The sequence below is a fragment of the Anomaloglossus baeobatrachus genome, chromosome 3 (genome assembly GCF_048569485.1).
Source record: "Anomaloglossus baeobatrachus isolate aAnoBae1 chromosome 3, aAnoBae1.hap1, whole genome shotgun sequence".
Taxonomy (NCBI): Eukaryota; Metazoa; Chordata; class Amphibia; order Anura; family Aromobatidae; genus Anomaloglossus; species Anomaloglossus baeobatrachus.
Genome location: NC_134355.1, coordinates 403987043 through 404002880, shown reverse-complemented (window position 1 = coordinate 404002880; position 15838 = coordinate 403987043). Strand labels below are relative to the sequence as shown.

Below are 15838 nucleotides of genomic sequence, written 5' to 3'. Positions count from 1 at the left end.
TCCTCGATCCAATAGTGTATGCAGGACAGCAGACAGCAGCTGTCGAACTACAAGGCTCAGCATCCTCCATCCAATAGTGTACGCAGGAGAGCAGACAGCAGCTGTCGAACTACAAGGCTCAGCATCCTCCTTCCAGGACTGTATGCAGGATTTCTTTGCCCCCCCAAAAAAAAAAAATGACGTGGGCTTCGCCATATTTTTGTATGCTAGCCAGGTACAGCAGGCAGGTACGGGCTGCCCCCAACCCCCAGCTGCCTATTTGTACCCGGCTGGGAACCAAAAATATAGGGAAGCCCTTTTTTTTAAAATTATTTCATGAATTTCATGAAATAATTTAAAAAAAAAAATGACGTGAGCTTCGCCCCATTTTTGAGTCCAGCCGGGTACAACTAGGCAGCTGGGGATTGGAATCCACAGTGCAGGGTGCCCATGCTTTCTGGGCGCCCCCGCTGTGAATTGCAGTCCCGCAGCCACCCCAGAAAATGGCGCTTTCATAGAAGCGCCATCTTCTGGCGCTGTATCCAACTCTTCCGGCTGCCCTGATGCCGGGTGGCTAGCCAGGTAATAATGGAGTTAGGGCTAGCTGTATATTATCAGCTAGCCCTAAGCCCGAAATTCATGGTGTCACGCCAATATTAGACATGGCCACCATGAATTTCTAGTAAAGATAAAAAAAAAACACAACACAGAAAAATATTTTTATTAGAAATAAAACAACACAATTAGTGACTCCATCTTTATTGAAATAAACCCCCCTCCGCAGTAATCCTGGGTCAGGGTCCCGCGCCGTCCAATCCGGATCCAATATCATCTGATCGGTTTGCTGGAAGGCAAAGCGATCAGATGATGTGTCAGGTTAAAGGATGTGAATCCCATCACACATCAGCTGATTGTATAAAAGCCGATTATACAATCAGCAGATGCATCAGTAGAAAAAAAAAAAATATAATACTCACTTATGTGCTGAATTACCGGCAGCTCCCGGAGCGATGGGGCGGGAGTCTGATCCTGTCCGATCGCTGCAGCAGCTGCCGGTAATCAGGGATGAAGTCTCCTGACGCATCCGCTGATACCGGCCGGGCGCCCGCGTCAGCCCGAGACTCGATCAGCTGATGCGTCAGGTGACTGCATCAGGTGATCCATCGCCAGGTCCTGCAAGCAAGGTCCTGCCCCGGGGAGACTGCACACAGCCGGAGCGGGAGCGGCGATACCGTGACAGGAGCTGGGAGCGGGCATGGCACCGCGAGGCTGCAGACAGGTGAGTATAACTTTTTTTTTTTTATTCTACTGTTAACTTTTGTTTTCGCAGCCGCTTCCACCTCCTGCCTGTACATGGCGCCGCACGGCAGCATACATGCACAGGACGGGAGATGGACGCGGCGGTGACGGTACCGGGAGGATTCATGCTTCTGTCTATACTGACAGAAGGAATCCTCTTCCTGTACACGTCACTTTACTACCCACCTCCTGCGCTTATAGCTGCGTTTTTGGTCTTAGAAACGCACCGAAACGCAGCTATTTGCGTTTCTCATTGCGTCTTTCAACATCCCATTGAACTCAATGGATGAAAAGCGCAGTGAAAAACGCGGGAATAATTGACATGCTGCGTTTTTATGGTCACCACAAAAACGCAGCTGAAAAAAAACGCTGTGTGGGGACAGCAAAAATGAAAACTCATAGACTTTGCTGGGGAAGCAAAGTCATGCAGTTTTGAGGCCAAAAACGCACCCGAAAAACGCGCAAAAACGCCGAGAAAAACGCACCGTGTGCACATAGCCTTAAAATGTTTCCTTTAGGCAATTTGTACATGTGCAATAGTATGCAAACTACTTAAACTGAAATGTATGAAAAAACAGACAAAATGCATTGGTGCTGAAGAAAGAGACCGAAGTTAAAATGCAACCCTATTTTACCTTTTAGAAGAACATCTTATACATAAGAATTTAGTCAATTAAATACAATAACGTAGGACATAAACTATTCTCGGAGGTTTCTATGAAGGTAATGTCAGTGTACAAGTTACGTGAAATGCATAGTACCTGCACATAGTGGGATAGCTCAGTCACATCTTTTCCAGGTCCTTCTGCCTCTGTCAGTGCTTTTAGTGTTGTGTCCAAGAATGAATGGACTTTGCCAGAGACATCTTCGAACTGTTCCACTTTAGTCTTTAAATCTTCCATCTTTAAAGAGCGAGCTCTGGTTTGTTCAGTGGCTTTAGAGAAGCGCACAGACAGGTCATCCATCTTTCCTTTCAGAGAAGATGCTGCGGGTGAATCTGCAGTTTCCATGAACTTCTTTACCTTATCATTCATTGCATTGATGCTGCTTTGGCGACTCGTGATATCTTGCTCAAGCATCTTAAAAAGATAAACATAAAACAAAAGTTGGGATTAGAAGTTAAACAATATGCACATGTAACAATCATGTTGACAACTACCATTCATCTAAATATCATTCATCTAATTACAGCCTTACGCTAACCTTTCAAAATCCACTGTATTAACAGGTTTCTAATAAGGAAAATGAATACATGAAGAAATACATTATAAATAATTTGCCGAATAATATTAATGAGTTATTTGCGCTTGTCTTGAGAGCAGAAGAAGGGAATGTATGTACATCAAAGCTAAGATAACATCTCAGCTGTAGCACAGGCTGATCAAAAATTGTGAGGAGAGGGATGAGGTGCAGACTGTGGGATATGTCGTTTTCTAAAAGAGTGTAAAGGACTGCTGCACATATACACCCTGTTAGAAAACTACATCTTGCAAAGTTTTCATCTTGTTCAGTCCTTCCTCCCCACTCTTAATACAGTAATTCTTGACCTAGCTGCCTGTGCTTCAGCCGAGATGTTATCTCAGTCTCGAAATATACACATTTTTGCCTACATATGTCATGAAATTTAAAGGTAAGTGGCATACCCACTTGTCAATAAAACACTTTTTCTTTTCTATTAGTTTCTCTCCTGTTTCTCCCCATAGCTAATTGCCAGAAGAGACATGAGAGCATTCTCTACTCACACAATATGTCCTGCTGTGTTTAGTAATGTGATGGCAGCCATTTCGAAAAACTTTAAAATTGCCCTCTAAAAAATGTGATAGCAAACAAACAAAAAAAAGTAATTAGCAATTGTTATATATATTTTTTTTTTTACTCATAAATTTTCTTCATTCCTAAAAAATATGTTTATTTGAAATAATGGGTTAACTGCAAATATTAATGGAAATGTGCTTCCTTCTAGCCATACCACCATTGTCAAAATTATGCAAACTAATGGAAAGAACAATATTGGTGCAAAATCGAAGCTGTTAAATCTAACTTTTTGAACAAAAAAAACAACTTTAAAATAAATTTCCAGTGAGTTAAAAAAATATTCTTACTCAGATATGTATCAAGAACACAACAAAAAAAGTAAAGTAGATTTTATTAAAATCATGAGCAAATACTTGGGCAAAAAAAGCAGTATTTTCATTAACGCATAGTCAGTCCTGCAGCTGCCCATATTTGCATTAGGAAATAAAGAAGGTAAAGTGCGGTCTGGAGATTCACTTACATTATTTTTTGAGATAATTTCCTGAATTGCTGAAGAATTTAATGGCACTTGTTGATGGTCTTTTAAGTCCTTTTCAACACTTTGCATCCAGTCAACCATTTCATCCAATCCATCCTGAACGCTAAGTGATCGGGTCAAGGTTATCTGGAGTTTTTCATTCCAGTCACTCACAGACTGAGATAAATGATTGTGTCTTTCCACTATGTCATCTGTAAAATGTAATTTTATAAAATGTGAATGAGTCGAACTGATAAAAAAGTGTCCACAGAAATATTAAATTAAAATTTACAACATGTGTAATGTGAACAATAAATTCTTGGTTAATGGAAAAATTACAGCAACTACTTTGGGATGACTAAGGAAAAACTGAGTGGACTATATAAAAAGGCTAAAAATATGCTACAGGAATATCTGACTTAGCCAACATTTGTGATTTTGCATTGGAACCAGATTACACAAAGAAAGGGAAGTTAGCCTAAACCATTCTCAAAGGGGAGTATTTTGAAGATGTTCCTACGGCTGTTGCTTAAATATACTTTTAACATTAAAGGTGTACTGAGGTCCCACATGCAGCCTTGGTCCTAGGTCCTGCCACCACTATTTCCAGATTTGTCCTGACACAAGGGAGATCTTGGATCCTCTCCCGCTTCAGTGACTGTAAGGCTTTTTGCATATGCATTATCTATGACAGAAAAGGGATTGACTTAGCTACTGAAATGAGCCAGATAGCCAGCCCCCCTGCAAGCAGATCACTTATAGCCAGAGAAGTCAGTTGTGTCAAAGTCAAGTCAGAAGTGGAAGTGCTGGGAATGAGTTTAAGTGGCATATTGGTGAAACCTAAAAAAAGTCTGATGGCTCATCCTTCCTTTCTAATGTGAACAGGTGCAAATTGAACAAAAAGGAGACAGTTGCACTCTGTTTTGCTAAGACATGTGAAGCAATGAATATGGGAATATAGACATGTAATACTGCTATGGAGAACATGTAAAATGATATAATTAGCATACAAAAATGGCCAGTTTTATGTGAGCCCAACAGCTAAGTGCAAGACAACCTCTTTTTAAAGAGGTTGATTTCCCGTTGGCTGTTGGGCTCACATAAAACTGGCCATTTTTGTGTGCTAATTCTGTCAATTTTTACATGTTTTTTCATAGCAGTAATGCAAGTCTACATACCCATATTCATTCTTCCACATGTCTTAGCAGTACAGAGTTCAACTGTCTCTTTTTAGTTAATATAGGTGGAACTATCATAAATATCATATATTATTAAATGTTATTAATTTCATTTTTAAACACACACAGGGCACTTTTATTCAACTGGATATCTTCATTAATATGCACAAATCTATATAAAAATACTACTACTAATACTACTACTACTACTAATAATAATAATAATAATAATAATAATAATAATAATTAAAAAAAAAAAAAAAAAAGAATTGTCACAATATCATTTACATGTGGCGTAATACTGGTTCTATCAACAATATAGGAAAAGAAGGGAATTTTGTTTACTTACCGTAAATTCCTTTTCTTCTAGCTCCTATTGGGAGACCCAGACAATTGAGACAATTGGGTGTATAGCTTCTGCCTCCGGAGGCCACACAAAGTATTACACTTAAAAGTGTAAACCCCTTCCCTCTGCCTATACACCCCCCCGTGCATCACGGGCTCCTCAGTTTTGGTGCAAAAGCAGGAAGGAGGAAACTTATAAATTGGTCTAAGGTAAATTCAATCCGAAGGATGTTCGGAGAACTGAAACCATGAACCCAGAACAATTCAACATGAACAACATGTGTACACAAAAGAACAACAGCCCGAAGGGAACAGGGGCGGGTGCTGGGTCTCCCAATAGGAGCTAGAAGAAAAGGAATTTACGGTAAGTAAACAAAATTCCCTTCTTCTTTGTCGCTCCATTGGGAGACCCAGACAATTGGGACGTCCAAAAGCAGTCCCTGGGTGGGTAAAAGAATACCTCGGTAATAGAGCCGTAAAACGGCCCCTTCCTACAGGTGGGCAACCGCCGCCTGAAGGACTCGCCTACCTAGGCTGGCATCTGCCGAAGCGTAGGTATGCACCTGATAGTGTTTCGTGAAAGTGTGCAGACTCGACCAGGTAGCCGCCTGACACACCTGCTGAGCCGTAGCCTGGTGCCGCAATGCCCAGGACGCACCCACGGCTCTGGTAGAATGGGCTTTCAGCCCTGAAGGAACCTGAAGCCCAGAAGAACGGTAGGCTTCAAGAATTGGTTCCTTGATCCACCGAGCCAAGGTTGACTTGGAAGCCTGCGACCCTTTACGCTGGCCAGCGACAAGGACAAAGAGCGCATCCGAGCGGCGCAGGGGCGCCGTACGAGAAATGTAGAGTCTAAGTGCTCTCACAAGATCTAACAAGTGCAAATCCTTTTCACATTGGTGAACTGGATGAGGGCAAAAAGAAGGTAAGGAGATATCCTGATTGAGATGAAAAGGGGATACCACCTTAGGGAGAAATTCCGGAACCAGACGCAGAACCACCTTGTCCTGGTGAAACACCAGGAAGGGGGCTTTGCATGACAATGCAGCTAGCTCAGACACTCTCCGAAGTGATGTGACTGCCACTAGGAAGACCACCTTCTGCGAAAGGCGTGAAAGAGAAATATCTCTCATTGGCTCGAAAGGTGGTTTCTGAAGAGCCGTTAGCACCCTGTTCAGATCCCAGGGTTCTAGCGGACGCTTGTAAGGAGGGACTATGTGGCAAACTCCCTGCAGGAACGTGCGGACCTGCGGAAGCCTGGCTAGACGCTTTTGAAAAAACACAGAGAGCGCCGAGACTTGTCCCTTAATAGAGCCGAGAGACAAACCCTTTTCCATTCCGGATTGAAGGAAGGACAGAAAAGTGGGCAAGGCAAATGGCCAGGGAGTAAAACCCTGATCAGAGCACCAGGATAAGAAGATCCTCCACGTCCTGTGGTAGATCTTGGCGGACGTTGGTTTCCTGGCCTGTCTCATAGTGGCAATGACCTCTTGAGATAACCCTGAAGACGCTAGGATCCAGGACTCAATGGCCACACAGTCAGGTTGAGGGCCGCAGAATTCAGATGGAAAAATGGCCCTTGAGACAGTAAGTCTGGACGGTCTGGTAGTGCCCACGGTTGACCCACCGTGAGATGCCACAGATCCGGGTACCACGACCTCCTCGGCCAGTCTGGGGCGATGAGGATGGCGCGGCGGCAGTCGGACCTGATCTTGCGTAATACTCTGGGCAGTAGTGCCAGAGGAGGAAATACATAAGGCAGCCGAAACTGCGACCAATCCTGAACTAATGCGTCTGCCGCCAGAGCTCTGTGATCTTGAGACCGTGCCATGAATGCCGGGACCTTGTTGTTGTGCCGGGACGCCATTAGGTCGCCGTCCGGCTTCCCCCAGCGGCAACAGATCTCTTGAAACACGTCCGGGTGAAGAGACCATTCCCCTGCGTCCATGCCCTGGCGACTGAGAAAGTCTGCTTCCCAGTTTTCTACGCCCGGGATGTGAACTGCGGAGATGGTGGAGGCTGTGGCTTCCACCCACAGCAGAATCCGCCGAACTTCCTGGAAGGCTTGCCGACTGCGTGTGCCGCCTTGGTGGTTGATGTATGCCACCGCCGTGGCGTTGTCCGACTGAATTCGGATCTGCCTGCCTTCCAGCCACGGCTGGAACGCCTTTAGGGCTAGATACACTGCCCTTATCTCCAGAACATTGATCTGAAGGGAGGACTCTGGCTGAGTCCAGGTACCCTGAGCCCTGTGGTGGAGGAAGACCGCTCCCCACCCTGACAGACTCGCGTCCGTCGTGACCACAGCCCAGGATGGGGGTAGGAATGATTTCCCCTTCGACAAAGAAGTGGGAAGAAGCCACCACTGAAGGGAGGCCTTGGCTGCCCGAGAAAGGGAGACGTTCCTGTCGAGGGACGTCGACTTCCTGTCCCATTTGCGGAGAATGTCCCATTGAAGTGGACGCAGATGAAACTGCGCAAATGGAACTGCCTCCATTGCTGCCACCATCTTCCCTAGGAAGTGCATGAGGCGCCTCAAGGGGTGCGACTGGGCTCGAAGGAGAGATTGCACCCCTGTCCGTAGTGAACGCTGTTTGTCCAGCGGAAGTTTCACTATCGCTGAGAGAGTATGAAACTCCATCCCGAGATATGTCAGCGATTGGGTCGGTGTCAATTTTGACTTTGGGAAATTGATGATCCACCCGAATCTCTGGAGAGTCTCCAGAGCAATGTTCAGGCTGTGTTGGCATGCCACCCGAGAGGGGGCCTTGACAAGGAGATCGTCTAAGTAAGGGATCACCGAGTGTCCCTGAGAGTGTAGGACTGCTACCACTGTTGCCATGACCTTGGTGAAGACCCGTGGGGCTGTCGCCAGGCCGAAAGGCAGCGCCACGAACTGAAGGTGTTCGTCCCCGATGGCGAAACGCAGGAAGCGCTGATGCTCTGGTGCAATCGGCACGTGGAGATAAGCATCCCTGATGTCGATTGATGCTAGGAAGTCTCCTTGGGACATCGAGGCGATGACGGAGCGGAGAGATTCCATCCGGAACCGCCTGGTTTTCACGTGTTTGTTGAGCAGTTTGAGGTCCAGAACGGGACGGAAAGATCCGTCCTTTTTTGGCACCACAAACAAGTTGGAGTAAAAACCGTGACCCCATTGCTGAAGGGGAACAGGGATCACCACTCCTTCTGCCTTCAGAGTGCTCACCGCCTGAAGAAGAGCATCGGCTCGCTCGGGGGGCGGAGATGTTCTGAAGAAACGAGTCGGAGGATGAGAGCGGAACTCTATCCTGTAACCGTGAGACAGAATGTCTCTCACCCATCGGTCTTGGACATGTGACAACCAGGCGTCGCAAAAGCGGGAGAGCCTGCCACCGACCGAGGATGCGGTTTGGGGAGGCCGAAAGTCATGAGGAGGCCGCTTTGGGAGCGGTTCCTCCGGCGGTCTTTTTAGGACGTGACTTAGACCGCCATGAATCAGAGTTCCTCTGACCCTTCTGTGGCCTGTTGGACGAGGAGAATTGAGACCTGGCTGAGGGCCGAAAGGACCGAAACCTCGATTGTACCTTCCGTTGTTGAGGTCTGTTTGGTTTGGACTGGGGTAAGGACGAGTCCTTTCCCTTGGATTGTTTAATGATTTCATCCAATTGCTCGCCAAACAGGCGGTCGCCAGAAAATGGCAAACCGGTTAAGAACTTTTTGGAAGCAGAGTCTACCTTCCATTCACGTAGCCACATGGCCCTGCGGACTGCCACCGAATTGGCGGATGCTACCGCCGTACGGCTCGCAGAGTCCAGGACAGCATTCATGGCGTAGGACGCAAACGCCGACGCCTGAGAGGTTAAGGACACAACCTGCGGAGTAGAGGCACGTGTGACTGCATTAATCTCAGACTGACAAGCTGAGATAGCTTGGAGTGCCCATACGGCTGCGAATGCCGGAGCAAAGGACGCGCCGATAGCTTCATAGATGGATTTCATCAGGAGCTCTATCTGCCTGTCAGTGGCATCCTTGAGTGATGCACCGTCTGCCACTGCAACTATGGATCTAGCCGCCAGTCTAGAGATTGGAGGATCCACCTTGGGACACTGAGCCCAACCCTTGACTACGTCAGGGGGGAAGGGATAACGTGTGTCATTAAGGCGCTTAGTAAAGCGCTTATCTGGAAAAGCTCGATGTTTCTGGACTGTATCTCTGAAGTCGGAGTGATCAAGAAACGCACTCCGTGTACGTTTGGGAAACCTAAAATGGAATTTCTCCTGCTGAGAAGCTGACTCCTCAATCTGAGGAGTTGGAGGAGAAAGATCCAACACCTGATTGATGGACGCTATAAGGTCGTTTACTATGGCGTCCCCTTCAGGTGTATCAAGGTAGAGAGCGGCGTCAGAATCAGAGCCCTGATCTGCCACCTCCGCTTCATCCTCCAGAGAGTCCTCATGCTGAGACCCTGAACACTGTGATGAAGTCGAGGGAAGCTCCCGGCGAGCCCGCTTAGCCGGTCTGGGACTGCGGTCCGTGTCAGAGTCCTCACCGTGGGACCTATGAGTCGCCCCAGGAGCACTTTGCTGCGCCGACCGAGGGGGGTCTGAGGGAAAAGGTTCAACAGTGCCCGGGGCCTGTGTTACAGGTCTGGACTGCAAAGCTTCTAGTATCTTAGCAGACCATTTATCCATAGACTCAGAAAGTTTGTCAGCGAATACTGCAAACTCTGTCCCTGTCACCTGGACAGTGGCAGCAGGTGGTTCCACCTGGGCCGAGGGTCCCACCAGTGGCAGAGGCTCCGGCTGAGTGAGTGTCACAGGGGCCGAGCATTGCACACAATGAGGGTAGGTGGAACCTGCAGGTAGCATAGCCGCACATGAGGTACAGGTTGCAAAGTAAGCCTGTGCCTTGGCACCCTTGCTTTTTGCGGACGACATGCTGTTGTCTCCTCTTAGAGCAATCAGAGAGGGTATATAGCCAAAGCACTAGTGCGGCCGTACAGAGTAAATGTATACAATATAAGCATATAAATATACACTTCGGCACCCAGGGGGGCAAGCACCTAGTAACAGGTGCGGCTTACCGACCGCCCTCAGCGTTTGTGTGACCACCAGATTCCCTGCCTGTGCCTCCCAGAGCTGTGGAGCTCGTCTCTGAAGTTCTCCAGCGTCAGAAGTGCTGATAGGAATGGCTGCCAGCGTTCTGAGAGGAGGAGGGAGCCGTGGGCGTGCCTTAGAAAGTGCGGGAATCTGGTGCCCCACGGTGCTCAGTGAGGGGGGAGGAGGATACTAAGTATGCTCCAGCCCTCAGCGCTGACGTCCAGTGCAGCGTCCCGCCCTTACCCCTGACTGGCAGGCCCGGGGGCGGGAATATGCGGTACTAGGCCGCAAAAGCCGGGGACTAAAGTTATAAGCGCGGCCGGCAAACAAGCGCGGTCAGCGCGGTAGTTCCGGCGCACAAACACAACCAGCAGCTGCTGCAGCGTCCATTAGACAGGCGCTCTATGCGCCGTCCCCAAGGGGACACAGAGTACCTCAGAGGAGCAGGGCCTGTCCCTGACGATACCCGGTCTCCTGTCCAGCAGATTCCCCCAGGGGCTGCGGAGGGAGCACGGTCCCAGTGCCTGGTGACCGATTAGGATCCCACTTCACCCAGAGCCCCTAAGGGATGGGGAAGGAAAACAGCATGTGGCTCCAGCCTTTGTACCCGCAATGGGTACCTCAACCTTAACAGCACCGCCGACCAGAGTGGGGTGAGAAGGGAGCATGCCGGGGGCCCTGTTATGGGCCCTCTTTTCTTCCATCCGATATAGTCAGCAGCTGCTGCTGACTAAATTGTGGAGCTTGCGTGCATGTGTGCCTCCTTCAACACAAAGCATAAAAACTGAGGAGCCCGTGATGCACGGGGGGGTGTATAGGCAGAGGGGAGGGGTTTACACTTTTAAGTGTAATACTTTGTGTGGCCTCCGGAGGCAGAAGCTATACACCCAATTGTCTCAATTGTCTGGGTCTCCCAATGGAGCGACAAAGAAACATTTTTTACTATTAAAACAATAAAATGAAAGCTATAGTAATATGAAAAACATTATCAGAGATTAGAAAAAGGCCTGGACATTATCCCAAACCTTAGGCTATGTGCCCACGCTGCGGATTTACCGCGGATTTTGCCGCGGATTTGCCGCGGATTTACCGCGGATTTGCCGAAAATCTGCAGCAGCGGCACTTCCAAGCCATTTCAATGGCATTTTGGAAATGCTGTGCCCATGCTGCGGATTTTTCCGCAGCGGATTTGCCGCGGATTTTGATCCGGAAAAATCTGCAGCATGTCAATTATTGTTGCGGATTTTGTTGCGGATTTTTCCCATGCAAGTCAATGCAAGGTGTAAAATCCGCAAGAAATCCGCAGGTCTGTTCCCACAGGCTCTTTTTCCTGCGGATTTGGTGCGGATTTCGCAAACAAATCCGCAGGAAGTGATGTAGGATAGTTCAGGAAGAGGAAGTTTCACCATTTTATAGTGTAGAGTAGTGGCAGTGTAGTCGTGTTGTGTCCGGACTCTGGATTGCCAGCTAAAAGCAGCTAGTTACAGGCTGCTTGCTTTTAGCTGGCAAAACAGGATCCCAGGTCTTTTTTCACAATTCTTTTTAAAAAAAAAAAAAAAATGTGCTCCGCTGTATTTTCACTGTCCAGCCCGATGCAAGCAACTGAGGGCTGTGCTTCTCAGCGGGATAAGGCTGAAACATTCTCTGCCCCTCCCGCTGAGAAAAACAGTCCTCAGCTGCCCCTGAAAATGGCGGCTCCGTTGTGAAGCGTCATTCACAGGTGCTGTACCGAGGCTCATCCAGCTGCCCTGATGCATTTGGCTGGCTGGGTAATTACGGGGTTAATGCCAGTTTTCTGCAAACTGGCACTAAGCCCGAGGTTCATAATGTCATGCCTGTGAAGACACGGCCATCATGAACCTCCGTTTGGTACTAAAGAAAAGAAAACACTTTTTTAAAAATTGTATTTGAAAGAAAAACACACACACACATCCCTGATTGCCATCTTTATTACTCCCTGAATCCCCCGACGATAATCCATGACAACTCCGAGCCGGGCTCCGATGTGCACCCGGCTGACCCGGGCACTGACGTCAGCCGGTGACAGCAGCCGTCAGTGTATTATTAAATGCTGCACAGTTCTTTTCCGGCAGCTGGGAACGTCTGATATCAGAGCCCTGGTCAGCTGACTTAATTCGCGAGCGCAGGCGGGTCAGCTGACTGCACACCGACAGCTGACGATGTGCACTCATGTGACCCGGGCACGGACGTCAGCCGGTCCCAGCAGCCGTCAGTGTTCGAGATGCTGCAAAGCTCTCTTCCGGCTGCTGGTACCGGCTGACGTCCGTGCCCGGGTCACATGAGTGCACATCGGAGCCCGGCACATCAGCTGATCGGTGTTTAGTCAGCTGACCCGCCCGCGCTCGCGAATTAAGTCAGCTGACCAGGGCTCTGACGTCAGACGTTCCCAGCTCAGTGCCCGGGTCAGCCGGGTGCACATTGGAGCCCGGCTCAGAGTTGTCATGGATTATCGTCGGGGATTCAGGGAGTAATAAAGATGGCAATCAGGGATGTGTGTGTGTTTTTCTTTCAAATAAAATTTTTAAAAAAGTGTTTTCTTTTCTTTAGTACCAAACGGAGGTTCATAATGGCCGTGTCTACACAGGCATGACATTATGAACCTCGGGCTTAGTGCCAGTTTGCAGAAAACTGGCATTAACCCCGTAATTACCCAGCCAGCCAAATGCATCAGGGCAGCTGGATGAGCCTCGGTACAGCACCTGTGAATGGCGCTTCACAACGGAGCCGCCATTTTCAGGGGAAGCTGAGGACTGTTTTTCTCAGCGGGAGGGGCAGAGAATGTTTCAGCCTTATCCCGCTGAGAAGCACAGCCCTCAGTTGCTTGCTTGCATCGGGCTGGACAGTGAAAATACAGCGGAGCACATTTTTTTTAAAAAATACCAGTGAAAGGGAACATGGCACCACATTTTTTGGCTGTAAGCTGCGGCCACCACCACTGGGTTATTATATACAGCCTGTTAAAATGCTGTATATAAGAGCACAGTGGTGTTGGCTGCAACTTTTTACAAAAAAAGTGGCGACAGGTTCCCTTTAAACATTTCTGCCCCTTTATTACAAAATGGATAATGGAGAAGAAAGGAGGGTTGGGACAGGAAATGACTTAAAGAGCCTTTTTTGTTCCTTCAAAACAGACTAAGCTTTATTCAGAAACACAATAGAGTACAATGGACAAAATCCGCATCATAATCCGCAACGAAATCCGTGTCAAATCCGCGTCAAATCCGCACCTATGCTAAGGTGTGGATTCCAGGGGAAAGCTGCGGATTTTGATGCAGAAAAATCCGCAGGTACATTCTACCGTGGACACATAGCCTTATAGTATTATTCATAAGAAGGGCTAAATTTGATAATAAGAAAAGATAAAATTAGACTAGGTACCAAGTGGCTTTTGAATTTCATCTTTGTTTAGCAGCAGCCCCACTTTAGTGTTCAGAAGTCCTTCTGCTGCTTTCCTAAGTTTTTCCACACCGACCTGGTGAATGGATAACTGTTCACAGAGCAACTGAGAAAAAAAGAAAAGACAAGCTCAAAAATAGCAGAAAACTAACAGAAAACCACTATCAAGACTTTTTCTTTTACTAATGGGTAGGTAAGTAACAATTACATATAGTAACATATAGGGTAACTTATATCTGAATAACAAAGCACCATCTCCAGTAGAGAACTGTGATGAATTTATATGAGCAGCAACTGTATAGGAATATGTGTCAACTAAATTATATACTGGATCCTTCACGCTCTCTGAGCTTCAAATTCACTGGCCATTATGGCATGTGAACAGCTGTCTTATACCATATTTTTCGCTTTATAAGACACACCTGATTATAAGACGCACCCCCAAATTTGGTGAAAGAAAAGAGATTTTTTTTTTAATGTTAAATGGGGTCCGTCTTATAATGCCAGTGTCCATCTAACAAATCATATAGGGTATATGTCCCTCATAGCCCCCCATCCTAAAATTAGCCCCTTTAATCTGGATATGGCCCCCTTATATTGAATATAGCCCCCTTGTGCTGGAACACGTCCCTCATTGATGGCACACGTCCCCTATTGCTGGCACATGTCTCCTATTGATGGAACACGTCCCCTATTTATGGCACACGTCCCCCTGTGCTGGAACACGTCCCCTATTGCTGACACATATCCCCTACAGCTGGCACAGGTCTCCTATAGATGGCACACATCTCCTACAGCTGGCACAGGTCTCCTATGGATGGCACAAGTCTCCCTGTGCTGCCCATGGCCCACTATGGATGGCACACGTCCCCCTGTGCTGCCCATGGCCCCCTATGGATGGCACACGTCCACCTGTGTTAGATATGGCCCCCTATGGATGGCAAACGTCCCCCTGTGTTTGATATGGCTCCCTATGGATGGCACACATCCCCCTGTGTTTGATATGGCCCCTATGGATGGCACATATCCCCTTTGTTAGATATGGCCCCCTATGGATGGCACACATCCCCCTGTGTTTGATATGGCCCCCTATGGATGGCACATGTCCCCCTTTGTTAGATATGACCCCCTATGGATGGCACACCTCCCCCTGTGTTAGATATGGCCCCCTATGGATGGCACACCTCCCCCTGTGTTAGATATGGCCCCCTGTGGATGACACACATCACCCTGTGTTAGATATGGCCCCCTATGGATGGCACACCTCCCCCTGTGTTAGATATGGCGCCCTATGGATGGCACACCTCCCCCTGTGTTAGATATCGCCCCCATGCTGCCGCCCATAGTAAAATAAACACTTTCCTTACCTTCTCCAGCGCTGTAATCCCTTGTGTCTCCCTCTGTGCTGCTGATCTCCTGCACTTCCTGGTTCTCGGCACCGGTCATGTGATCGGCACAGCAGAGTGATATCATCTCTGCGTGCCTGATCACAGCGGCAGCAGAGAGACCGGGAGATCAGCGCTGGAGGAGGTAAGTAAAGAGTTTTTTATTTTACTATGGGCAGCAGCATGGGGGCCATATCTAACACAGGGGGGTATGTGCCATCAAAGAGGGGCGCAGGCAGATATAATATGCGCCACTCCCCCAGCCCATCACCACGGTGCGGTTTCAGCACCACGGTGATGGACAGCGGCAGTGCATATTATATGAGCGGGAGCAGGAGATCTAACGCTCCCTCCTGCAGATTTCACCAGCCCCCAGCAGTACTCCAGAGCTTCCCCCACCTCCCCTGGACTTTAGTACATATATATATATATATATATATATCTCTATATATATATATATATATATATATATATATATATAGAGATATATATATATATATATATTACTCCCCCTCCCGCATATATTCGGATTATAAGACGCACCCCCTACTTTCCCCCACAATTTGGGGGAACAAAAGTGCTTCTTATAAAGCGAAAAATACGGTATATTGCTTTTCTCCCTACCCATAATGGGGTACTTCATGGCCAATAATTGGCTGCAGAAGCCACGCATCATCTCTGGGAAGCACTGAGATTGGTGCGTAATCCAAGTGGCATTACAGAAAACGGAGGGGGCTAGGTAAGATAGTATAGATTTTTTTCAAATCCTTTCACCACGTTGGATTCGGCTTTCAAAATAAAAAATAAAGTTAATATTTGCCATGGTTTAAATGCTCTGTAAGGTTTATTATATGTGGAGGAGGTTCTGGAGAGAATGAGCCA

General features: G+C 47.6%; 1 protein-coding gene across 21 annotated transcripts in view; it reads right to left on the bottom strand.

The window, feature by feature from the left end:
- Positions 1 to 15838, bottom strand: part of DST (dystonin) — an 879552-nt gene that overhangs the window by 259421 nt on the left and 604293 nt on the right. For all 21 annotated transcript variants that reach the window (XM_075340270.1, XM_075340271.1, XM_075340278.1 and 18 more), the window contains 3 exons: positions 13554 to 13677; positions 3554 to 3762; positions 2040 to 2357 (listed from right to left, as the gene is read on the bottom strand). In XM_075340270.1, coding sequence (XP_075196385.1) covers positions 2040 to 2357; positions 3554 to 3762; positions 13554 to 13677 — 651 coding nt within the window. The remainder of the gene's footprint in view (positions 1 to 2039; positions 2358 to 3553; positions 3763 to 13553; positions 13678 to 15838) is intronic.